Source organism: Rattus norvegicus, chromosome 10 (assembly GCF_036323735.1).
Source record: "Rattus norvegicus strain BN/NHsdMcwi chromosome 10, GRCr8, whole genome shotgun sequence".
Lineage (NCBI taxonomy): Eukaryota > Metazoa > Chordata > Mammalia > Rodentia > Muridae > Rattus > Rattus norvegicus.
Genome location: NC_086028.1, coordinates 27,109,089 through 27,134,578, shown reverse-complemented (window position 1 = coordinate 27,134,578; position 25,490 = coordinate 27,109,089). Strand labels below are relative to the sequence as shown.

At 37.4% G+C, this 25,490-nt stretch overlaps 1 protein-coding gene across 3 annotated transcripts in view; it reads left to right on the top strand.

Annotated features, from left to right (window-relative positions):
- Positions 1 to 25,490, top strand: part of Gabra1 (gamma-aminobutyric acid type A receptor subunit alpha 1) — a 55,833-nt gene that overhangs the window by 17,985 nt on the left and 12,358 nt on the right. For all 3 annotated transcript variants that reach the window (XM_006246124.5, XM_006246123.5, NM_183326.2), the window contains exons 4-7: positions 1,468 to 1,535; positions 9,026 to 9,246; positions 11,463 to 11,545; positions 17,870 to 18,013. In XM_006246124.5, the coding sequence (XP_006246186.1) occupies positions 1,468 to 1,535; positions 9,026 to 9,246; positions 11,463 to 11,545; positions 17,870 to 18,013 (516 nt within the window). The remainder of the gene's footprint in view (positions 1 to 1,467; positions 1,536 to 9,025; positions 9,247 to 11,462; positions 11,546 to 17,869; positions 18,014 to 25,490) is intronic.

Sequence of the window (25,490 nt, the reverse complement as noted above, 5' to 3'; positions counted from 1 at the left end):
ATATGAACAAAATATCCATTCATGAAAACGTAGTGAAGTACACTGTATAACTAAGTTTTAGTTATCATATAAAATAATGAGAGCTTTTAAATTAAGAAAAAATCATAGTTAAAATACATAGAGAGAAATATCTCTGATAGATGCAGTTGTATGAGGAAGGATGCGAGAGGACAGAGAGACAGGAATGGGAGAGGAGAATGGGAAACAGAACTGAGATGCATTGCTGGCCCCTGTGCCTCTTCCACCACAGCATGGCGAGGCTGAGATTTGAAGTATGATCTACACACACAATTCTGTTGCCTGGTGACACACTATGAAGAAAATTTCAAGAGTAAACCGGAGGTTATGATTATTGGATTGTTTCAGTACCACAGGAATGGTTTTGCTCAGAGAAGAAAAATTGAGATGGTTATCTCAAGCAAGATTTCCTCCTCTAATTGTTTTCGTTGAATGAGATTAACATCTTTGCAATACAGTTCACACTGAAGTCTTGAGTGTCCAAGAATTAATCGCTGAAGGAGATAGGGTAGCTCTTGATCATGAAAAGACTTCACTGCTACAGAGACAGGGTGATGTCCTCAGTGTCCTCTGATAAGAGAGAGAACGGAAGCGCACACGATTAGAGCCCTTAGGAGACGAGACTGTCGTTTTCCAGAGATTAGATGAAAATTATATAACCCTCTTTTCCGTTCTCACTCCTCAACAAATCATTTCCTTTCAGCCAGTCATGTTTTCCTGTTCTTGGTAGTAACTGTGCTCCTTTAGAAATATCTGTGTTAAGTTGTCACGAAACTGCAAGAAATATGGTTTATTGCTTTCTCTATAGGCCGTCAGAGGCCACTATAATAAAATTGCATTCAACATGAAAAAGCATACTAAATTAACTTTTTCCATGCCACGATATGTACCTCATCCTCAAAACTGAAAATGCTTCCATATTTGTCATATTTTTTCCTAGGGAGTAATTTGGATAATTCAGTTATGATCTAGTAACAGAAAGCAATCATTTGTAAAGCAGACACTGGAGACCTTAAAGAATCCATAAAGCCGGCTATGACTTCCTCTACACCTCCCAAGGGTAAACAATGTACCTGAAAGGTCTGTCTATGTAAAAATATTTAAACTTCAGGCATATCACTATGGTAACATATTTCTTATTATAATGGAAAGCGGTTCAGTATCACTTAGGCAAGTGTGTCCGTGCTTTTAAAAATTCATTAGGAAGAGGCCGAGATCTCTGGGCAGTCAGCCTCCCAAGGTGGCATATTTAGGATCTTTTCCCCGTTGAAAATATTAACTGTGAAATTCCACGTGCAAGCAGTCAATTATCAGAGCTACACAGTAGACCAATTCCAGAAATGGCTAGTCAAAGCCAGCAAGTTTCCCATTTGGGTGTGAGTTTGTGATAGTGAGCTCTAATAGCGGCTGTTGATAGACACTCACTGGTACCATTTCCTGCTGCATCAGAGCGTGTAACTGAAGTGAAGACGGACATCTTTGTCACCAGTTTCGGACCCGTGTCAGACCACGATATGGTAAGTGACTTTAAGTGTTTAATTTCTTGGGTTTTGTTTAGGTATTTAATTAAGATTTAATAATTATATCATTTCCCCTCCCCTTTCTTCCTTCCATTCCCCCTTAAGTACCCTCTACTTTCTTGTTCCTACTTGAAATCATGCTCTCCTTTTCCTTGATATTGTTTATATGTCTAAGGATATAAATACGCCGCTTAGCCCATTTAGAGGTACTTGTATGTATGTGATTTTTAGAGATCACCACTTGCTATTGGATAACAAATTATGGGCTCATACCTAGGGTAGACCAATCCCCTCCTTCAGCACAGCCCAGTTGCCTGTAGCTCTTTCTCAGTGGTTAAGGCCTTGTGAGAATTGCTCCCTTCTATATTAGCACGACTTCTTCAGGTCTTCTTTAGGCAGACTCCTTGAGTGACACTTGCCTCGTTTCTAGTGTTGCTATTTCTGGTATTTTTAAAATGCATGTTTTAAAAGAAAAAATATTGGAGAAACTACTTGAAATGCCTTTGTTGGTCATAACTTTGTGTCTTTGTGTGTATTACAATAAATACATATGTATATATTAACATACACACACAAGAAGAGAGAAAGAGAGAGAGAGAGGGAGAGAGAGAGAGAGAGAGAGAGAGAGAGAGAGAGAGAGAGAGAGAGAGAGAGAGAGGATTTGTATCTATTAACAAACCTTTCACTTTAGGTGATTCTGGGACACCATGCTTTCAGATGCTAAGCACTGCTATTACAGAGTAAGCTGGCATTTGTGCCATGCCATGTCTGGGTGCTTTTTGACTGTATATGAAAAATGGATATCAAAATTGAGCAAATACTTTACCTTGATTAGAAAGAAAAGAATAATTGAGAGGGAGAAATACAGGAGAGAGACATGTACTTTGTTGCAAAATGCTCATCAAATTATTTCTAAGAGTGGAACTGTGGGTGTCCATCCTTCCCTTTCTTATAGAACATCTTCGAAAACATAAAAGTTGACATCAGTATAACCACACCATTGTAATGAGGCCATTAGAACACACCACTATGTATACTTTAAATATGTATTAGTATTTTCAAATGCCACTTTGTTAGCACTTAATGCAGATATGTTCCGATTTCTTTTTCTTCTTTGAGGGGCCTTGCAAATCTTGTGCATTTCAGTAAATTCCTGAGATTTGGAGCATTCCTGGGTCTTAGCTCGGTCCAGGATGCATTGCTCTAGTTCGCAGGAAATTGTTAAGCAATATCCCGTCCTCAATTAGAAAATGTGAAAATTGCCCATTAGAAAATGAGTTTTGTCCCAAGATGCATTGAATGAATACTTTTGAAATATGTTATTTGATAGAGCTCAATATACAACAATGTTTTTTAAAGCCACCACTCAGTTTAAGTAGCATTCCAAAAGAAATTAACAAATATTCCTTAAGTAGGAAATACTTATATACCCTATCTCTTTCATCATTTAAAAAAATTGCTTGTGGGGTGTGTGTGTGTGTGTGTGTGTGTGTGTGTGTGTGTGTGTGTACGTTTGTGTTTACATGTGTCTGTGTATGTACCTAGAAGCCAGAAGAACAGGTCAGATTCCCTGTCACTAGAGTTACAGAAGACTGTAGGCTGCCCAGCATATGTGCTGGGAAACAAAATCTCATAGTGTGAGAGAGTAGCAGGTAATCTTAACCTCCACGCTATTTTTCTTTCCCCTTTTTATACTTTTATTGGATATTTTATGTATTTACATTTCAAATGTTATCCCCTTCCCCAGTTTCCCCATCTCTCATCCCCCCTCCCCCTGCTTCTATGAGGATGCTCCCACTCCCACCCACCCACACTCCCACCTCACCACCCTGGTATTCCCCTACACTGGGGAAATGAGCCATCACAGGTCCAATGGCTTCTCCTCCTATTGGTGCAAGACAATGCCATCTTCTGTTACATATGCACCTGGAGCATGGTTCCTCCATGAGTACTCTTTTGTAGGTGGTTTCTATTTCTTAATAGCTCTGAGAAAAATCAGATAAAAGTTGAATTTTTTTTTCTGGTTTAAAAGGAAACTCAAATTTTTCTGCCTGTATTCTGTATGATGCATACTCTGTCTTGTCACTCTCCCCTACTCCGTCACAGGCTTAACTACCTGCATGTTGTCATTGTGAGAACCCCGATTACTATAAGGTGATACAGACAGTGAGTTATCAAACTTAGTTCTAGGAGTAAGCCTGGCAGAGTTAGTCTCATCACCAGTAGAAGTCTGTCCTTGAAAGCCAATATAAAAAATGAAATAGAATGTTAAATATTTTGGGTAAAAATTAAAAAAAAACAAAGGCCCATTGTCTCTCAGATGTCTGTGTTATTATAGGCACTCATTCATGTAAGAGTATACATGATTTAAATTATATGCACATACACACACAAACATGCACATACACACAAACATTCACATACACAAATACAAACATTGCACACATTTTACACACACACACCTATTGCATTTTTTCATTTCTACACTCATGTAAGCTCTATATTTCCACAGGGAACCAAATTGAGAAAGAAAGGCTTAATAAAGCCATTTATCATTAACACAATATCAAATTAACTCCCCCAATTTGTATTTCGGTGAAACTCATTGACATAAAATTCAACACAGTTTTTGGCCAAATGTACAGTACTACTTGATGAATTTTTTATTGCAAATTAATGTGTTTTTTTTCCTTAAAGTAATGTCAAAAATTGCAAGGACGAACTTGTCTTGCTGAGGTCATAGCATGAGCGTATTCCCTCATTTAAATGGAGTAATGAATTACTAGCTGCTTTAGGACAGAGCTAACAGTCTATGTGCCTACTAAAATGAATCTTGTGGCTCAGAGAAAGACAAATTGTCCTTGAGTTCTGAGTATTTGGATAAATAAATGACCTCCAAATATATAATAGACTTTAATTATATTTTATCTTAAAATATATTTATATTTTTTAAGAACTTCATTCACGGACGCAATGCATTTTGATCCAATGCACTCTGGTTTCTGTCTTTTCCCCTTTAACTACTACCAATTCCACACAACAGCATCTCAATTTCAACTCCGTGTACTCTCAGTTTGAACCCCGAGTCCAATTTGTTCTGCCAATATGTTCGCAGGGCCATCCACCAGAGCACAGGCAGCCAAGCACGGGTCAGATTTCGAATGAAAACTGTTTCCCCACGCCCCAGGGACATCGGTTGCCAATGGCTCTTCGGCAATCGGGCTAAAACTTTATGCGCCCCACCTCCGTGATGGATTTGAATTGACTTGATTTTGCTTCTGAGTTATTGGCTCAGTTTAGATGAGAGTCAAAGGACCAATGAGGTTAGGCTTTTGGCTAAAAATAAAGGTACATAAGAGGACACTTTTAGTTATCATTATTCCTAAAGCAGTCGAAGCTATGTCTCACATATGATCTTCCTCATTGCCTATCATTTCTCAAACAGCTTTTGACTTGTGTTTGTGTTATGATCACGTTAGGTTTTTGCAAAGTGGGTCCTGGAACTTGTTCCTGATGTCTTGCTACAGAAGACTAATTATTTAAATAGTATTAAGGGAAATTAAGTATAAAAAGGAGTTTTAGATGGCAGAATGATAAGGTTACTTTTCTTTCTTTTTTAATAAGGTTACTTTAGAAAACAGCAAAAACTTTGCCTCTTTTTAAAGTAGAAACTAATAAAAATATCTAATTAATAGTAACCATATATGCATCTGCCATTACTCAGTGTTCTCGAGGTTCTGAATTCTTTTTAATCTTATTTTATCTTATCCTCATTTCCAACCTTTCAGCTCAATAGCATTCTTCTCTGCATGCTTTCAGGAAAGGAAAGTGACCCAGTAGCTAACAGTAGCACCTGAAACCTGGGCAGCCCATCCCTGAAGACTGCTTGGCTCCCAAGGCATCCAACTTCATCTAGAATACAAAACAAAATGAGGTCAACTCCCTAAGCTTATTTTAAAAACCATTAATTGGACATCAAACAGCACATTCCCAAGGCACTAGGTTCTGACAGAAATATCCAGGCTGCACAGCCACACAGCCTGGCTTTCCATAGTATTTAAAATGTATTAAGTCAAGGCACACACAGATGGTTAAAAAAATGGTATGAACCGGAACACTTCAATATAATATTTATTTAGGTACAAAGTGACTGTTTTGTTCCAGATCTTGAGAATAAGGTTCACATTCTCCGGGGAACTACTCTATTAAGCAGAGAAACTTGGGGAGAATTTTTTCTTGTGGAGGTGGGAGCTGTAACTCTGAAACTTGAATAAATCCCTCAGCAAAACTGCATTTATTCAGCTTATAATTTTTTCCCTTTAGAGTCCCATCTTTTGTGTTTTTCTTTTGTCTGGCTTGACTGGGACTTCTCTCTCTGTGTCTTTTTTTTTTCATTTTTTTATCTTTATTAACTTGAGTATTTCTTATTTACATTTCGATTATTATTTCCCTTCCCGGTTTCCAGGCCAACATCTCCCTAACCCCTCTCCCTCCCCTTCTATATAGGTGTTCCCCTCCCCATCCTCCCCCCATTACCACCCTCCCCCCAACCATCACATTCACTGGGTGTTCAATCTTGGCAGGACCAAGGGCTTCCTCTTCCACTGGTGCTCTTACTAGGCTATTCATTGCTACCTATGAGGTTGGAGCCCAGGGTTAGTCCATGTATAGTCTTTGGGTAGTGGCTTAGTCCTGGAAGCTCTGGTTGGTTGACATTGTTGTTCATATGAGGTCTCGTGCCCCTTCAAGCTCTTCCAGACCTTTCTCTGATTCCTTCAACAGGGATCCTGATCTCAGTTCAGTGGATTGCTGCTGGCATTCGCCTATGTATTTGCTGTACTCTGGGTGTGTCTCTCAGGAGAGATCTACAGTTGCCATTCGATATGTTTCCAAAGTTACTTTTTCCAAATACCACTTGATCCCAAGATGTAAAGAGGCCTACTTTAAAATTGGGTTGATAAAATTAATAAAAAATAATAGGAATTGACTCCACACCCGCAGTTACTAACAGTATGGGTCTTCGCCATGCCTTGTTCCTGCTTCCTAGAGAGGGAAACATAGCTCATATTGGTTCAAATGTCCATTCTTAGTCAAACACATAGTGGTCATGGAGGCTAAAACATGTTGTATAAGGAAACCATGGAAGCTGTCTGCTTCTACCATGTGGGCAGATTCAGAAACAGGAGTAGAGAGTATTATTGTTTGTGGCTAGGCAGGATACGACCGCAATCGACTGCTTTTGTTAGGTTTCATTTCTACTCAGACAAAAGGGGGAATATATTTTACCTCTAGTAGTGTTGGTTGTGTGTTTGTGTGTGTGTGTGTGTGTGTGTGTGTGTTACATTTGAAGAATTGTCTCAAACCAATGGGGTTTCATCGTCAGCAATGAAACAGATAAATAAAGCCTAAAAGCCCAATGGAAATGTAAAGAGAGCACACAAATGTTAGGACATGGGACATATTGACATAATTTTTGGGGTCATTACCTTTGGACATATCTTGTTGAAAATTTCAACTAAATATATTTTAAGTTTAACTTTCATTGAACACTTACTATGCTTTCACAACCAAACCAAACCAAAAAACCAAAACCAGAACCCTCTCTATCGCTAGCAAATGAATCAAGTGTTTTGATTTCTAGAAACACGGTTTCCTTAAGCATGGTTGGTATGTTGATTCACCTGTAAACATTCTCTGCAGTCTAGACCAATCTGAACTCATTCAGTTGTATGGAGAATAGCTGGCTGTAGCTAGATAGAGAAAAATCGAACCGTCATCAGATATCATATCCCTGACCCAGAAGCCTATCTGTTATCCAGACATGGCACATATACACAAACAAGCTAGATATATCTGAATGATGAGCAATTGTTCTCATGTAGTATTGTCTTATCATCCAATCCATAATCCTCCTCCATGTGTTCTTCTGGTAACACTTAGGGTTTAATAGTTTCTCCCTCTGCTGAATTTAATGGATGCTTAGCAAATGTTTGCTGTGAATGAATTCCTATCGTGTATCACAGTGACTTTCACCTGACACTTCCTGACGCAGAAAAGCCCAAGCAACGAGCATGGTAACTTGTTTGACCTGCATCAACCGAATAGCATCATTTTGCATATATGTCACTCACCAATTAGCCACATGATTCATTAGAAGACATTCACAAATGATGTAATTTGAGATCAGTAATGATTGGCCAATATCACACCTATGCCAGAAGGGCAAGTACACACTCAGACTTTACCAAGTATTGTTTAAATCATAGGAAAGAGACAGGTATTTAAGCCGTGCACAAAAGGCTTAAAGCCAGACATTATTTATTCTGTATGTCCTGAGAATGACATGTATAGGATTTAAGAGCAGCTGTTTTCAGACGCATCAGGCCTCAGAAGATTAGAAAGACATGGCATAATGCTTTTCAGCTAGCCCCCTTCTGGTTTTGAGTATGCGAAGATTAATGGAGAACATGGCAATCTTTATTTCGAACCATTGAGTTCTAAATTTAGTGCCAGTGTAGCAAGTAGTGCACAAGGAAGATGAATACTATCCTTTTCAATTCCAGGAGCTGCTAAGTCACATTGCTTGTTTTTAGATGAGCAGATGTTTGTCTCTGGGTAATGCCATAAGGAGAGCTCTGCTTGTTCAAATAAATAGATTCCCTGGCTGTGAATGCTGATGAGGCTCACACATCTCTCATGTGACACACACACATGCAATCACTAACTCACACACCTCCACATTTTGCATTCTTCTCTCTCTCCCTACTCTTTGGAGAAAAAAAAACTCCTCCAAATTAACAGTGGAAATTGATTAACTTATTCCACATCTTCATATTCTTGTTCACTATGTAGGAACATTGGAAAGCTACATACATTAACCGTGTAAAAACAAGAAACAAAGGCCATTTCTTTAGCCAAAGAAATTTTGCGTCTGTAATGGCACCATTTTGGCTTGAGTTTGAATATGAAGTTTGTAGGGAGCACAGGGGAGCCTTATTCTTATGGCTGAAGTTCCCTGATTTAAATATACCCCCTTTATATAAAAACCTGCAAATATGGGCTTTTTAAGCTGTGGTTTATTGATTTTATATTATTACTGCTGTCAAAGGGGTTTTCTTGTTTGAGAATAATTTTCTTTCTATAAACTGTTTTTTCCATATATTAAACAATTTTCTGTCTCTATCTATAATCTATCTATCTATCTATCTATCTATCTATCTATCTATCTATCTATCTATCCATCCATCCGTCCATTTATCTGTCTGTCTGCATTTGTGAATTTACATATGCATGTATGTATGAACATGCATGAAAAATATTACAAATGCCATCGTTATTCCTCTAACACTAAGGTGTAAGTGCCACCACAAGTTTGTGTCCCAAAAACATCATCTAAGCCACATTGAGATTCCAATACCTTATTTGTAAGATATTTGTATGGCAAATATGTAAAACTGTAAACTCTGCTGTTTTCCAAAATTATACAGGAATATACAATAGATGTGTTTTTCCGCCAAAGCTGGAAGGATGAAAGATTAAAATTCAAAGGACCCATGACAGTGCTCCGGCTGAACAACCTGATGGCCAGTAAAATCTGGACTCCAGATACATTTTTCCACAATGGAAAAAAGTCTGTGGCCCACAACATGACCATGCCCAATAAACTCCTGCGTATCACAGAGGATGGCACACTGCTGTACACCATGAGGTAAGGACAACCATGATTCCTGCAGTAAACTGTCCATACGTTTTGTTCTGCCACAAGAAGGAAATCATCAGGGTGATGTGCCATAATTGGGTTTTTGCTTTCCTACTTTTAAGCATTAATTTATTCTTCTAAGCAATCATAATGCTCTAAAGTATGATTCATGCATGTAATGTTAAATAAAATGTAAATGAAAACTAGATTAAATAATTCAACATTGCAGGGATTGTAATTTCAACCTGTTTTAATTCAGCATGAGGACCTTCCTGAAGTCCTTGTTAAGAATTGCATGTCTCTCTGCAGTCCAATAAAGTATAAGTTAAAATTCTAGAAGTTCTCTAATGGTAGATATTCAAAGGTATTTCTACAACAAAGAAAGAAAAATGAAAAGTATGGCTCTATATCATTTTTTTTAAAAATTCACATGGAAATATGTATGTGAAGAAATACACAATTTCTCAAATAATATTCTTAGCTGGAGATCATTTGGCTTATTCTGAAGACTATGTATGTATGTATGTATGTATGTATGTATGTATGTATGATATAAAATGGAGTATACTGTATTTTAGGAATAGAGTAAAGGAAGCATGAATCACAAAGACAAAAGTGTTAGTTAATGTTTATAGAAATATGTGTTTTTATATAGTCTTAACTTGGAAATTTTGAATGGTCTTTGATTTATTCTTCGATCATTTTGTGAAAACAATTCTGTTATATTTAAATAAAAATTGGCCACCCAATATAACTATTGATTGGAATACTCAATGCTTCTTATGTTCGGTCATTTGTTTCATTAAAATATGATGGCACATCTGCCTTCTGATCCTAACCTCCCAGAACCTATGCACCAACCATTTCATTAAACTGAGAAATCCAATCCAGGAGTACCTGTCCCTAATTACACCTGACAAGTATAAAATTCTTTCTGTATGCGCCAATCATCGAAAGCAAAGGTTTCTTTCTTTAGTAAACTCCCGCCTTTTTATCTAAAGCACCTAAGACAGCAGGCGAGCGGTGGGCCCTCCATCACAGCCTTCTACTAAACGCAAACACACATCGGCAGGGCTGTCTAGTCCATCATCATAATAGAATGAAAATCTACTAAAAATATCAAATTGTCCAAAGTCTTCTGAAGACATCAGCACAGTTTTCTTCTCATAAATAGATAGATAAACAAACAAACAAATAAATATTCCCCCTTCATTACAATGTGTATAAGTGCATATGGAAGCAGAGCTTGCACCAACTGAAGCAATTTTGTTCACATATAAGCTCACTCATGACCCCTTGTCTCTGAGAACATTCCATTGCTGTCAAGTATTTCTATTTCCCAGGGTGAGCCTACCATATATTTAGCCTCTGCAACCATTAACATCCCTCGCATTTCAAACTGCACTGCATATTTCTGATGTGTGTGCTGGTCACAGGGGGATCCAAATGGGAGAAATCTTGTTGTACAGAGCAAAGGGGAAAGAGTTCTCAAGTACCACAACCTAAGAACCTGCTTCAAATTTATTTACCAAATTGTATTTTCAAAATGAGTATTCATAGAGCCAACTTGAGCAGAAGACCCTTGTCTGGTTTTATTCTTATTTTCCTTCTTCCTGAAGAAGTCAGCAGGACAACTGTAACCTGAGGGTTTTTCTGTGTTGAATCTGAGAGATAGAACAAAAGAAAAGCCTTCTTTCCTTTCCAAATGATAGCGGTAATATGTAGAGTCACATCCACATTTCACTAGGGAAACAGCTGGATAAAAGAATCAGGGCCACCATTGAGGAAACGACAGAGAAATTCTTGCCCAGACCTGAATTCAGTTTTGTTTATACAAGATAAAGGGACCTAAGGTCAGGAAAATGGGCACCCTGTATGATGCATTTCTATATGCTGTTATGCAGTTATTTACTTGATTATATCTAGTTCAATTAAACAGAACGATTCCCATAGCCAGGTGGATTAGTGGGTGCTCTCTGTTATAAGAAACACCAGCAATTCTTTCTCCATCTTCGAAATGCAATCTTGTCCATTTTCACCAAGCAAACACAAAATTATAGAAAAATCAGTCATGGTGGATCTTTCTAGTTCATTCATTCATTGGGAATATGGCACGGGTATGCATTTAACTTACATCTTTTCTGTCTGCTAGAGTTAATACCATCCTCCTCTGTCAGCATCTAATCTAAAGAGCTTTTGTTTGTATTCTATGTTCCCTTAATAAGGTTGACTGTGAGAGCCGAATGCCCCATGCACTTAGAAGACTTTCCCATGGATGCCCATGCCTGCCCACTAAAATTTGGGAGCTGTAAGTAAATTTACTTCAAATTATAATTGTTTTTATCAGAGATCTATGAACTCAAACAAGAGATTTCCAAGTAGTTATGGTCTATTGGAGAGTCAAAATACACAGAGAGCAATGTATAGGACACAGCGTCTCCTATAAGTAGTAGCCCTTAGATGTTTTTCTTACATTTTTACTTTTTAAAACATTTTATATTTGTTTATGTACGTGTATTTGTGCCTATATATGCTGGCTAATTTTCTGTAAAACTTACACAATCTAGACTCATCTAAAGGGAGGGAACGTCAATTGAGAAGATGACTGCATATGATCTGTAAGGCTTTTTTTTATTAAATTAGTAATTGATAGGGAGGGCCCAGCTCATTGTGGATGATTCCGCTCCTGGTCTGGTGATCCTGACATAGCCCATCATAGCAATAGTAACTGTCACTTGGATACAATGTGAGTGTACATCATGCATGTGTGAATGTCTGTGGAAGCCAGAAGAGAGCATTGAATTTACTGAAGCTGGAGTGAGAAATGGTCATGAGTTACCTGACCTGTGTGCAGGGACACAAACTCAGGACCCTGAGAAGAGCAGTGCACGCTCTAAGTCACTGAATCGTCTCTCCAGCTCCCCTTTTATTTTTAGTCACTAAAATGGAAACGACATGTTAAACCATAGAGTAAGAAAATAGTATCTGGTGGCATTTGTGGAAAAGGGAAACGATGCTCGCATCTCATAGATACATTTCCATCCCCATAAAAGGGTATTGCAGCATTTATTTTATATTGCTCTGATATTGTTTTAATAAAAATTCGCAGGTGGCCTAGGACAATGTATAGATGCTTTTTCTTAATAGAGGCTGAATGTTAAAGTAGCTATCTAGAAAATAATTTATTGTCATTGTCATCTCTAGTAATCTCCAGGCCAGTAGGACTGTCCCATGACATTCATTAGTTTATTTACACTTTTGTTCCAATTTGATTGTATCATAGACCTGTTTCCATTGGGTTAACTTAAGGAATGCATACTGTTTGATATCATCAAGGAGTACCTTCGGGGAGACAAAGGAGCTTTGAGCTGTAGAGCTGACCTCTCCGAGCCTCTTTCCCCTTCCATTTCTATCATGCATACATAATGTGAGGATAATGTATTTCTGGCTTCCTACAGGAGGGTTTTAGACAAGGACTGAGTCAACCCCAGTTTACCTAACCGGCTCACTGTTCCCACTAGACAAGCAGACTGAGCAACTATTTTGGTAAAATATGATTCATAGAGGAAAAATAGTGATCGTGTAGGAAGACAGCAAGCAAAGAAAATAGCAAAGGGCCTTCATGTGCCTAGGAGCTCTAGTCATGGGGAGTCATTGTTCTCTCTTTATAGGTCACATTCTATCCTGAAGACTCTGGATTAATATCCTCCGAATATGTCGGCTGAACGGGACTTTAAAGACGACTACCTTTCCCCATCCTTTTCTCATTTTAATGTTCTCTTTACACCATGGGCTCTTGGGTTTTCTCCTGAGCAGTAGCTGCATTCCTAACTGTCATGCCATTATTTGTAACTTGAATATGAAATAGTGCATCAAATTTATCAGGCTTTATAAGTAATCTTTCTTCCAGCCCACAAAACCTTAGATGAGAGAAGCTCACCCATCATATTTTTCCTGAGCCAATATTAATTCATTATCAATATCACAATATCATTATAATAATGTCCCTAGATAAAAGTATTTTATTCCCAGATTTAATTAGGCTTCAAATGTGTTCTTACTTGGTCAATGAGTTATAGTTCTGGTTTTTGTTTTGTTGTGTTTTGTTTTTTTATGCATTAAGATTTGCTTCAGCAGTGTGGACAGCTAAAGAAAAGGGACCATACATTTTCATATCAGATGTGTACAGGTCACTATTGATTGATGTCTGCTTAGTGCTGCATCTTTTTTCCCTTTTTTATTGGATATTTTATTTATTTACATTTCAAATGTTATCCCCTTTCCTGTCTGAAACCCCCATCCCATCCTCCCTCACCCTGCTTCTTGAGGGTGCTCTCCACCAACACTCTCATTACCTTCTGCCTCCATGCCCTGGCATTCCCCTACACTGAAATATCAAACCTTCACAGGACCATTGATGTCCTACAAGGCTATCCTCTGCTACATATGCAGCTGGAGCCATGGACCCCTCCACAGATACTCTTTGGTTGGTGGTTTTGTCCCTGGAAGTTCTTGGGTGATATTTTTGCTCTTCCTGTTGGGTTGCAAACACCTTCAGCTCCTTCAGTCCTTAACTCCTCCATTGGGCACCCTGTGCTCAGTCCAATGGTTGGCTGTGAGCATCCGCCTTTGTATTTGTCAGCCTCTGGCAGAACCTCTCTGGAGGCAGCTATACCAGGCTCCTGTCAGTAAAGGAATGTCTTTACATGAGGTTCCTCATCACAAAATGGCATCTCAGCACTTGTATCTGTTTTCAGGAAAACGAGGAATAGTTAGTAAAGAAAAAAAGAAACCAGTGACTGTTAAACAAAAATCAACGTTTCCCCTAAAATCCTAATAATCGTCTACCTATATCTCTGTAAGATGAACTGCATTTTCCTTTGCCTATCCTGTAGGAAGTAGATAGTGAGGAGAAAACAAATAGTGTGTCGTAGAAAAAGAAAGAAGTTAAAGGAAAATGTGTAAGCAGCACTCCACCTGGGTGCTTCGCTTCTAATCTTTTTCCTGTGCGTTGCTCTTCTCGTCCTTTCTGTCTAACTTCCTGTTCCACCTCTCACATCTTAGCATAGACAGCACCTCTTGATGATTCTGTAGTAATTTGTAAACAGCACTATCGATCTTCTTGATTCTCTTTCCAACTTATTTTATAACATTTGTCCCTGTATTCATTTTTATTTGTGTTATGAATACTTTTTTTTTTACTGTCTACAGACTACTACTTTTGTAAGAGCCGGGTATGCTTTAATTAGCATTTTCTAGGGCACAGCGTAACACAATTCAATAAATAAGTATTTATGGAATAAAGAGAAATTGTTCTAACAGGCTTTAAAGGCCTTTTTGCTTTTCCACATTTAAACTTCTGAGGGGATGGAAGAGGTGTGGGGAATGAAGGGGAAACTGGAAGACCTGGGCACCGAAGCCAACAAACACCACATCTTCATTTGACGGCTTCTCTGTTGATTTAAGTCTAGGGTTGACTGTATGTAGTACTACTGTGAGGCTATTTCATGACCTCAACTAGTGCATTTTGTCTTTAAAATTACTTCCTAGATATTTTGAAATCATGTCCTCAAGTATTTGTCTAAGTAATTGAATGTGATTGTCAGTTTTCTCATATTTAAGAATTATTCATTCAAATAAACTACCGAGATTCCTTCCTTCTGTCTTCTCTTCCATAAAGCACCAGCTTGCATGATAGGAGTGCATTCCTCATTCAGGGAGGGTTTTTAGCAGAAGCCAAGAGTACTGAGTGATGTGAAGCTTCATTGTACTGTAGCAGAGGCCTGTCTTGTCTCCATACACCATGGGACTTCTAAGAAATGAAGCACAAGACAGTGAAGATGGCGTACCAAATCTCCCACTCCAAATATATTAGCATTCCACAGACAATCTCAGATACAAAATGCTACCATCTAGCCACTCTTGACAACAAGTGTACAATAAAGTAGCAGGAGATTTGGTTTGTTCCAAAATGACCTGATCGCTAGAATTAGCTTCTCTGACATTTACAGAACCAATGTAGTTCCTTGGCTTATGTGCACAGAGTGGACATTTTTCTAGAGAAAAACATGTCTCAAATAAGATGGAGAACAAATAGCATTGTAAGCTGCTTTTTCCCTTAGTTCTGTGCCCAGTTTGCTCTCTATAAAATGTGATGAAAGCACATGGCCACTGAGGCTTTCCCAAGAGGCACATTCAGTCCATTCACACTCTCACACATACAGTGTCTACTTCGGCAAGAAAACAAGGATTTGCTGTGACCAGAAAAATTTATGTTGTTGAAATATATATCCATGGGTTGTAAGTAATATTATACGTCTCCAATTCCTGTACACTGCCCCCTTTTTAAGAGTCTTTTATTTTTTTTTCTGTTTTTTTTTATTAACTTGAGTATTTCTTATATACATTTCGAGTGTTATTTCCTTTCCCGTTTCCGGACAAACATCCCCCTCCCCCCTCCCCTTCTCTATAGGCGTTCCCCTCCCCATCCTCCCCCCATTGCCACCCTCCCCCCAACAATCTAGTTCACTGGGGGTTCAGTCTTAGCAGGACCCAGGGCTTCCCCTTCCACTGGTGCTCTTACTAGGATATTCATTGCTACCTATGAGGTCAGAGTCCAGGGTCAGTCCATGTATACTCTTTAGGTAGTGGCTTAGTCCCTGGAAGCTCTGGTTGCTTGGCATTGTTGTACATATGGGGTCTCGAGCCCCTTCAAGCTCTTCCAGTTCTTTCTCTGATTCTTTAAGAGTCTTTTAAACATCACATTTTATACCTTCGTCATTGATAAAATTATATTACTCTGAACAACAGTGAAATGCTTTTCTCTTTTACCTACTAAAAAATAACCACAAGAAAAGAAGGAAATGTTGAAAAGTCCACAGGGGCGAAGCGAGATTACCCATGTACCACTTAAATGTGTCTCAGAATACATTAAATTATTTTCTCTCAATTTTCCATACAAATTTCTTCAAGAGATAGCTGATGTGACACATATAATTAATGATGGGGCAGACAGGGTGCCTGCATATAATGGGGGAGCAAGATCTCCGTTTTTCTGCTTCACTCAGTTTAGAGTAAAGTGACTTTCCAAGTTTTGATTCAAAGGCAGTGTTTGTTTATGTAAGGAACATCACCTTCATGTAAAGGGCAACCATAATTTAGAATCTTAAAATATTTTAGCTTGGCCAAATACATATTTGTACACTATTCTTAAACCTTGTTTTGAGAGTTCTATTGAACAGACTAGTGTTAAGAATTCAATGAGCTTGAAACAGTTTTATCTTGGGCGTGGGGGAGCGTAGTTCTCCAAAACATAATTGAAATTATAGTTCATAACTGGTGGTCTAAAGATGACTACAGGCCAGGTTAGGTTATATTGATCTTAGATTTTAAATAAATTAAAACATTTTCATGGCCTTCAGAAAGTGTTTTGGTCCCTGGGCAGTGTGCCATATGTAACTAATGGATAAACTGGCCACTGGCCAGTGAATCAGCCTTCTATCATAAGGCCAACCATTGCTATTGTGACCTTCCATCAAATAATCTAAAGCAGCTAACTTTTCCTCATCTGATACCCCTTAAATTATTAAAATTGTTGTGCATCTAAACAGGGGACAGCATCTCAGCCCATGTGAAGTGGGTCTTCTGGTACTGGAAAATAGAAATGCTACGTAATCTTCCATTTTCTATTGCTCCCTTCTTTTCTTCCTCCCATCTACCCCATTCTTCCTCTCTCACTTTCTTCATTTCCTCCTTTCTTTCCACTTGTTTCTAATCTCGACAGATTAAGAATTCATGAGCCAGAATCTAATATGAAAGATTCCTTGAGTAAGATTGACTTGCCTAATGAAAATGAGTGAGAAGAAGGTTCTATAAGATAACTTCTCATGCTAACCTCTCCAAATATACACAATGTTAAGAGGTTTCCAGTGTAAGCCTCTGGTCTAAGTGCCCTGCAGCAACATTTCCAGTGTTAGTTTTGCACTTTCCATGGCTCAACTTCATGCGAATGCAGGGTTTTTGTTTCTAATCTTACTGTAGATCTAATGTTTCCTACTTTAGACACAATAATCATCTTCAATTGAGTCACTCCTTTGCCTGAAATAAATATGAATAAATAAACAATAACAAAAACATGTCTATTGAAGAAACTCTTTCTTATGACCTCTGTTGATCTTCTTTTTGGTCCTGTGCTTTATAAAAGTGTTGGCTCAGAGCCTTTCCAAGCTTCTCTAAATCTAAAATGCAGCCTTCCTTCCATTCCTTCACTCAGCTGTGTATGCATTATCTTGCTCTGTGGAATTATATCTTTATTTTCCTGTGTATTAATGACCCTTTTACATAAAGAGTTTAAGTCACATAAAGTCACCCACCTTGCACATGTCTCTTATTGTATCACCGGCACAGTGCTGTATCCTTATTGTGTGCTTAACATGGTAAGAGTGAACAAATGAGTGAAAGAAAACTTCAGAAAAATGTATATTTATATTACCAAGCAACTGAATATGAGCTTTCATTTCTAGCTTGCCATTTGCAACAATGTGGAAAGAAATATGAAGCTGATGGGACAATCAGCTCATTAGGAGAATCATAGCACAGATGCATAAGTGTACTCTTCTTTGTTTAATCTCAGATGCTTATACAAGAGCAGAAGTTGTCTATGAGTGGACAAGGGAGCCAGCCCGCTCAGTGGTTGTGGCAGAAGATGGGTCACGTTTAAACCAGTATGACCTTCTTGGGCAAACAGTTGACTCTGGAATTGTTCAGTCCAGTACTGGTAAGTTCCATTTGATTATTCAAGAAATAATAGAAGGAAGAGGGAAATGTATTGTAAGCATTTAAGAATTCAGTAATTCTCTCAGTGACAGAGAAGTCAGAAAAGAGAATGAGAAAATTGCCGAAAGATGAATACCATAGAGCAGCAGAATGTAAAATCTGAGCCCACAGTGCTATACCTGTTGTTCAGTATCTTCTGGCTTCTCTTTATTGTACAAGAAGAATCTGGTTCTATAAGATCTTGGCAGCCTGGGATATAAACAGGAGTTGGGCTATAAACTGAGGGATGAACATTTGTGTTAATTCATTATGCCTTCAATTTGCCAATTGGATGTAATAACTCTGCAGTATGTTGGGAATCATCAACCATGTAGATGATTGTCTACAAGTCTTTGAAGGCAATGCTATTACAAAAATTCTAGGTGTTTTGTATCCTCTAGGTCCCACTTATTGCCCCCCCCCACAAGCCAATTTGCTTTTTTCCTATAGCTAAGACTATCCTGCAGCTGAAGCCAAATGAGTTATATACACTACTTAGCACTCCATTTTTAAATTAAAAGTAGATAATGTGTGATCCTTTTTAGTGTTGAAACCAACACTAGTGGTATTTTCAAATTACATGAAACATTACTATTAAAGTGTACATGAAGGTTCTGAGTTTGTGGCAAAGACTTATACAAGGAACTCCGATTTATACAAGGGACTGTCTTGTATTATTTGAAATCTGATAATGGGAAAAAAGTAATTATGAATTAAATCTCAGATACAACAAATCAGAATTTATGCTTCCCCTTAAAGCTCTGTATTTTAAACAAGGTCAATTCCTAAAATATTTGTTGAACTGATAATAATGTTTTAGCACATCTTACAGAATTTACATTTATTTAATGCTCCTTATTTTGTAATTTTGAAAGACAATGCCCTACTCTTGTACAAGAAGAGTGATGCTAATTTTCTCAGAAAACAAACAAACAAACAAACAAAAACAGCAACAATAACAACAAAGTTCTGTTTTCAGATTTTATCTTGGGACCTTAAGAATATAACATTTTTGATCAGCCACTCAAGTTTTATAGAAGATCTCTCTCTCTCTCTCTCTCTCTCTCTCTCTCTCTCAAAAACAAAAACAAAAAACAAACAAACAAAAAACCCCCCATACCCATACCATTTTTAGGAGCATAAATAATTTTGGTTCTTGTTCTATAAGATGGAGAAGATCTGTCCTCAGCTTTGCCTTTATTAGAAATGCAAACAGCATAGGGGAAAGCCTCACTTTACTGTGAGAAAGATGTGGATAAACATCCTGGTCCTGTCACTTACAAGCTTGGGGATGTTTGACCAGTTCTTTATCCAGACAGAGATCTTTCCTTCATCTAAGGAGACAGAAATAGCAAACCTTTCGTTAAGGCAAGATAGTGGCTGGAGATGTAGCTCAATATGTGAGAACTACTGCATAGCATGCATAATCGTCTTGGTCTATCATTATACCTAAAAAGATACCTAGAAATAGGGTTGGGGCTCTAGTTAAAACACTGAGGGATATCCCACAATTGTTGCTCAAATTATTGCACAATGACTGTCATTGCAATCCTAAATCTGTTTTTTAAAATCTCACATCATGTGCTGAGAATGACACCCAAATATGCTCTCTTTACTTCTTTAAAATGAGCATTATGATAATCTAGGATCATGACAGGCACTGGAGTTTCAATGATGCCACAGCACAGACCTTGCTCTCCTGGAAGGTGAAGTCCAGAGTGGATGAAAATATAAACTGTAATTATCAAAATGGGTGCTAAGTGCTGTGTGAATGTTTTTGTGAGGGCAAAGATCACGTCTGTTTTCTTTATCCCTATTATTTTCTTTAGTAGCTGTGCCAGAGAAGGCACTGAATAAATATTTTGAGTAAATAAGAGAAACTGCAGCTTATGCTGAGGAAGGATTACTGCCAGAGGTAGCTTTTCACATTGTTAGTGTTACACCTCGGTTGGAAAACAGTAGCCATTTTTTTTACATACTTTTCACTTAGTATCATACATACAGGGGCATTTAATCTATTAGGACAGTGGTAGGTGATGTCAAGGAAGCAACTTCACTGTAGTAATGCACATGCAATAATATATACAAGTGGGGAAGATGGTGTAGAGAGACAAAGGACTCTAATGAAGTTCTACCTCTAATGACTCTGAGCATGCCCTGATAGCTCTCTCTAGGACCAGATCCAATGTCTTTAAAATTAATTCTTTTATCAAATGACCATTTAGCTGCTAAATAGTCATGCCACCAATATTTTAATTGTTCATAAAAAAGTAACATATTCTCAAAGAAAGGGGGCTGAGCCAAGGAATAAAAATTAAGACCTGGGTCACTGAGCTGGTCAATCCCATATGTTAGGCTTACTTTAATCATTCTGTAATTGAAAAATAAGTATAACTGCACACACTAGGAGAGCCCCTTAGTAGTAAATAGTTAGAAACATAATGACAGTAAATTCTCAGATATAGTAGCTGAGTGTGTTGTTCAGCTTCAACACTTCAATAGGAAACCAAATTATTCTTCTTTTGGGCCCACTTTAGCTCATCAAGATTATCTGTAGGTTTCAATGGAAAGCAACAGACATCCTATGCATGATCATCAATGACTATGTTTCATACCTCATTGAGGAAACATAAGATAGATGACACTAAATGAAATTACCTCCATGTTCCTTCTAGGAAACCAGAAAATGATGTCACTAAAACACAAAACACCAGTATCTATCTATCTATCTATCTATCTATCTATCTATCTATCTATCTATCTATCTATCTAAACAACAACTTTGTCCACCTTAATGTCATTTGCAGGAGTCTAATCAATTTAGACAGCTTGTTATGAGCTTAGAAAGTGATGTCCTTCTTACCCATTAAACACACATCTTGCAATCCCAGTGACATGCTTCAGGTGTAAAAACTTCTGCATCACTTTGATAATGGGAGAAAGAGAATGGGAGAGATACTACCATAATACTCAGGATTTTAAGTCAGTGATTACAAATCATTTACAGAAAATGAAGTAATTGCATTGACCATTAGGACAAGAATAATATCAGTATCCAGAAAGGAATGAGAAAGTAATTCATCCAATGATTTTAAAATGTTCAAGTATGACTTGACAGTGCTTTTTTTTCCAAAGGAAATTTGGTCATAGGACATGTTGATAAGCTTGGAAAGTAAGTTGTTTCTTCTGAATCACTATCTTTTGCCCTTAGAAAAATGACTAAGAAAAATGATGGGATCATCTTGTTTAGATGTGGAGGCTTTTCTAGATGGTGTCTGAACAATGACCTTCAGATCAGCATCATCAGGAACCATCTTATCTGATAGTGGATCATAATGGAGCATCCATAATGGCTAGAACACGATCTCCAGGGACGACTTTGTGGTTTCCTAGTCCAATAATTCACATTTAAAACGAAGGAAAAGATATAGTTAGGCTAAAAATTCTAGTGCTTAAATGTTTTCTTACTTCCGTGGAATGTGGAAAAAAACCTTCAATTTAGATTATGTGTTTAATAACATTTTACAAATTGATTGAATGTTCATTTCCCTAATTAATGAGATTAGATATCTACTACTCTATCCTTACACTATAAATCTCAATACGATTTAGTATAGTAAGTATGGTCATATATGCTGTTAAATTTTCGCTTCATAGCATCCCAGGGAATAGGAGAGTGAAGCCCAAGGAAAGCAATCAAATGTTTAACAAACATTTGAGAAAGCCACCTCTAAAATGACCTGAAATGCTAATTTACCAAATTATAACCTCCTTTCTTTCTTACATTCTCCTAAATTTTACTCTGTAATGTATCAGAAATATTGTCACTTTTAATTTATAAGCTTCTCTCAGGATATTACAATCCTTCTATTCTTTAATTTGATATGCTTAGCGCATATACACTTGTTGTCTAGACTTTCAATGAATATTAAGATATGGGCTTTTCTCTTTCATTCTTTTTTGATTTTCAAATTATTACAACTTGATTCTGTTATTGCTGTCACTTCTGTAACTTACTTGAAGGTTTTATGCCAATGTTCTTTAGGTTTTATTTAATTTAAAATGCTTTCAAAGCAGTAGAAGCCCTTCTGTTCTTTCTCAACCACTCCGAAAAATATGTTGTTTATAATATGTATAATGTCAAACAATAAGTCCCAGAACCATATTCTTTACATACTTTTCACAAAAATGTCACAGTGCAAATAACAAAAGATGATGGAATATATGTAGATATTCATCTTCCTGACATTTTATGAAAGATGGGATTTGTTTTTCCTTGACGCTGATGACATTTTTCAGATCACAATGGAATGAATTGTTAAGAATAATAAAGCATACCTCTGGGATGGTGAAACCTATCATTGGAACATAGGCTATAGGTTTTAGCAAAGGTCTCAGAAAAATGAGTTTTTATCTTATTAGGATCACTTATTTTGTTTCTATTGACCTTGAAGTCATTACCAGCAATATACAATTAATATATATATATTAAAATGCAAACATGTTATTAATGAGTATAAAGAGGGGCTGTAATTAAAGTATAAAGTACTTAGTACACATTCCATAAATGGAAGTTGCCATTAATACCAATTGATGATGAATGCAAGAATGGTTTTCTTCTATAACACTGTATTTCTTTTACAAATACTTCTCTCTATTCTGATGCGAGTGAATAGTAAAGAACGTGGAGAAAGTAACTAAAAGGTATTTTTGCATTTTTATGGAGTGTCCTGGTTGAGCAGTTAACCTTCCTTCAGCCACATCATGTTTTTACTATTTTATAGACAAGAAAACTCAGAGGAAAAAAAATCTACTTGAGGTGCCCAAGGCTATACAACAAGAAAATAGATCTGAGTATTAAACTCAAACTCATTTTCTTCAGAGGCTAATAAAATTTCCCCTTAGGATATTTCTGGCTACCCTGCTGAGGATCTGGTATTTGGGCTGTTCTCAATCCATTCATGAACATGTTTAGCAACAGAAGTCATATAGCGTTTGCTTGGCCAAGGTACAAAGATGTTAAGATGTATGAAAGGATATGAGCCTGTATTGCATGTTAAGTCTGTGCTATAAGAAAGCTTTGATTACAGGAAAGAGTTTATTCTCTACTGTGTGTAGTGCATACCATTTTCATCCTCATCCCACGGAAGAAAAGATCACCAGATGTTGTTATCTGGCAGATATGTTACTTGGTGCTTAGCTGCACAAACACAGAAGCTTTTTTCAAATATTCCAAAGAAATATGAAAACACAAGTTGATAACAGAGGAAAAAACTGATGTGGCTAGACCTGGGAAGCAACTGTTTCTCCTTTAACAGGACTACAATTTTATAGAGAGAATGACATGGATATATCTATATGCCAATTTGCTAGTGATAATCAGAGATAAGCTGTCAGAACACTGTGAGATTTCCTTCTGGGAAGCAAGTCCCCCCTCCTTTAAACCAGAGTGTTAGATAGGTCTTTTCTCCTTTGGTATAGAATTATTGAGTAAATTTAATTCCGTGGCCTCTTGCTTTAGAGTTCCCTGTTTCAGGCTAGATAGATAGATAGATAGATAGATAGATAGATAGATAGATAGATAGATAGATAGATAGATAGAGATAGAGATAGTGATACACACACACACACACACACACACACACACACACACAATTCACAAGACAGGCTTTAGCCATGAACAATTGTTGAGTCTAAAATGTCAATTGTACATGTGAGAGACTTTGATGTAGATAATGGGTGTATATGTTAGCTTTGTATTTTTTATTGGATAGTTTTTATTGGATAGTTTAAATTTCAAATGTTATCCCCTTTGTCGGTTCCCACCTCTCCCATCAGCCCTGCCCCTGCTTCTATGAGAATGCTCCCCGTCCCATGCACCCACTCCCACCTCAACACCCTGGCATTCCCTATACTGGGAAAATAAACCTTCATAAGACCCAGGACATATCCTCCTGTTGGTGCCAGACAATTCCATTCTTTGCTACATATGCAGCCGAAGTCATGGTTTCCCCATTTGTACTGTTTGGTTGGTGGTTTAGTCTCTGGGAATTCTGGGGGGTTCTTGTTGGTTGACATTGTTCTTCCTGTGGGGTTGCAAACCCCTTCAGCTCCTTCAGTCCTTTCTCTAACTCCTCCATAGGGAGTCCCAATGCTCAGTTTGATGGCTAGCTGCAATCATCTTAATTTGTATCTGTAAGATTCATGCAGAGTCTCTCAGGAGACATTCCTATCAGGTTCCTGTCAGCAAGCACTTCTTAGCATTGGTGTCCTGGGCTTTTTGTTATATCAAATGAATTTGCAAATTGCTCCTTCTAACTCTATGAAGAATTGAGTTAGAATTTTGATGGGGATTGCATTGAATCTGTAGATTGCTTTCAACAAGATGGCCATTTTTAGTATATTAATCCTACCGATCCATGAACATGGGAGATCTTTTCATCTCCTGAGATCTTCTTCAATTTATTTCTTTAGAGACTTGAAGTTCTTGTCATACAGATCTTTATTTGCTTGGTTAGAGTCACATTGGGGTATTTTATATTATTTGTGACTATTGAGAAGGGTGTCATTTTTCTAATGTTTTTTGCAGCCTGTTTATCCTTTGAGAGGTTGAAGGCTACTGATTTGTTTGAGTTAATATTATATCCAGGTGCTTTGCTGAAATTGTTTATTAGGTTTAGGAGTTCTCTGGTGGAATTTTTGGGGTCACTTAAGTATACTACCATATCATCTGCTGATAGTAATATTTTGACTTCTTTCTCTCCAATTTGTATCCCTTTGACCATTTTTTTAGGTCTAATTGCTCTGGCTAGGACTTTAAGTACTATATTGAATAGGTACGGATAGAATCGGCAGCCTTATCTAGTCCCTGGTTGTAAAGGCATTTCTTCAAGTTTCTCTCTGACTAGTTTGATGTTGGCTACTGGTTTGCTGTATATTGCTTTTATTATGTTACCATTGAGTAGAACATTGTTCAGCTTCCATGAGTATGGGGGTTTTCTGTCATTTTTGTTGTTATTGAAGACCTGAATCAGTCTATGGTGATCTGATAGAATGCATAGAATTATTTCAGTCTTCTTGTATCTGTTGATGCCTGTTTCGTGACTGATTATATGGTCAATTTTGGAGAAGGTACCATGAGGTGCTGAGAAGAAGTTCAATTCTTTTGTTTTTGGATGAAATGTTCTGTAGATATCTGTTAACTCCATTTGATTCATAAGTTCTGTTAGTTTCTCTGTGTCTCTGTTAATTTGTTTCCACGATCTGTCTGTTGATGAGAGTAGAGTATTGAAGTCTTCCACTATTATTGTATGAGGTGCAAAATGTGCTTTGAGTTTAAGTAAAATTTCTTTTATGAATGTAGGTGCCTTTGCATTTGTAGCATAGACATTCAGAATTGATAGTTCACCTTGGCAGATTTTTTCCTTTGATGTGTACAA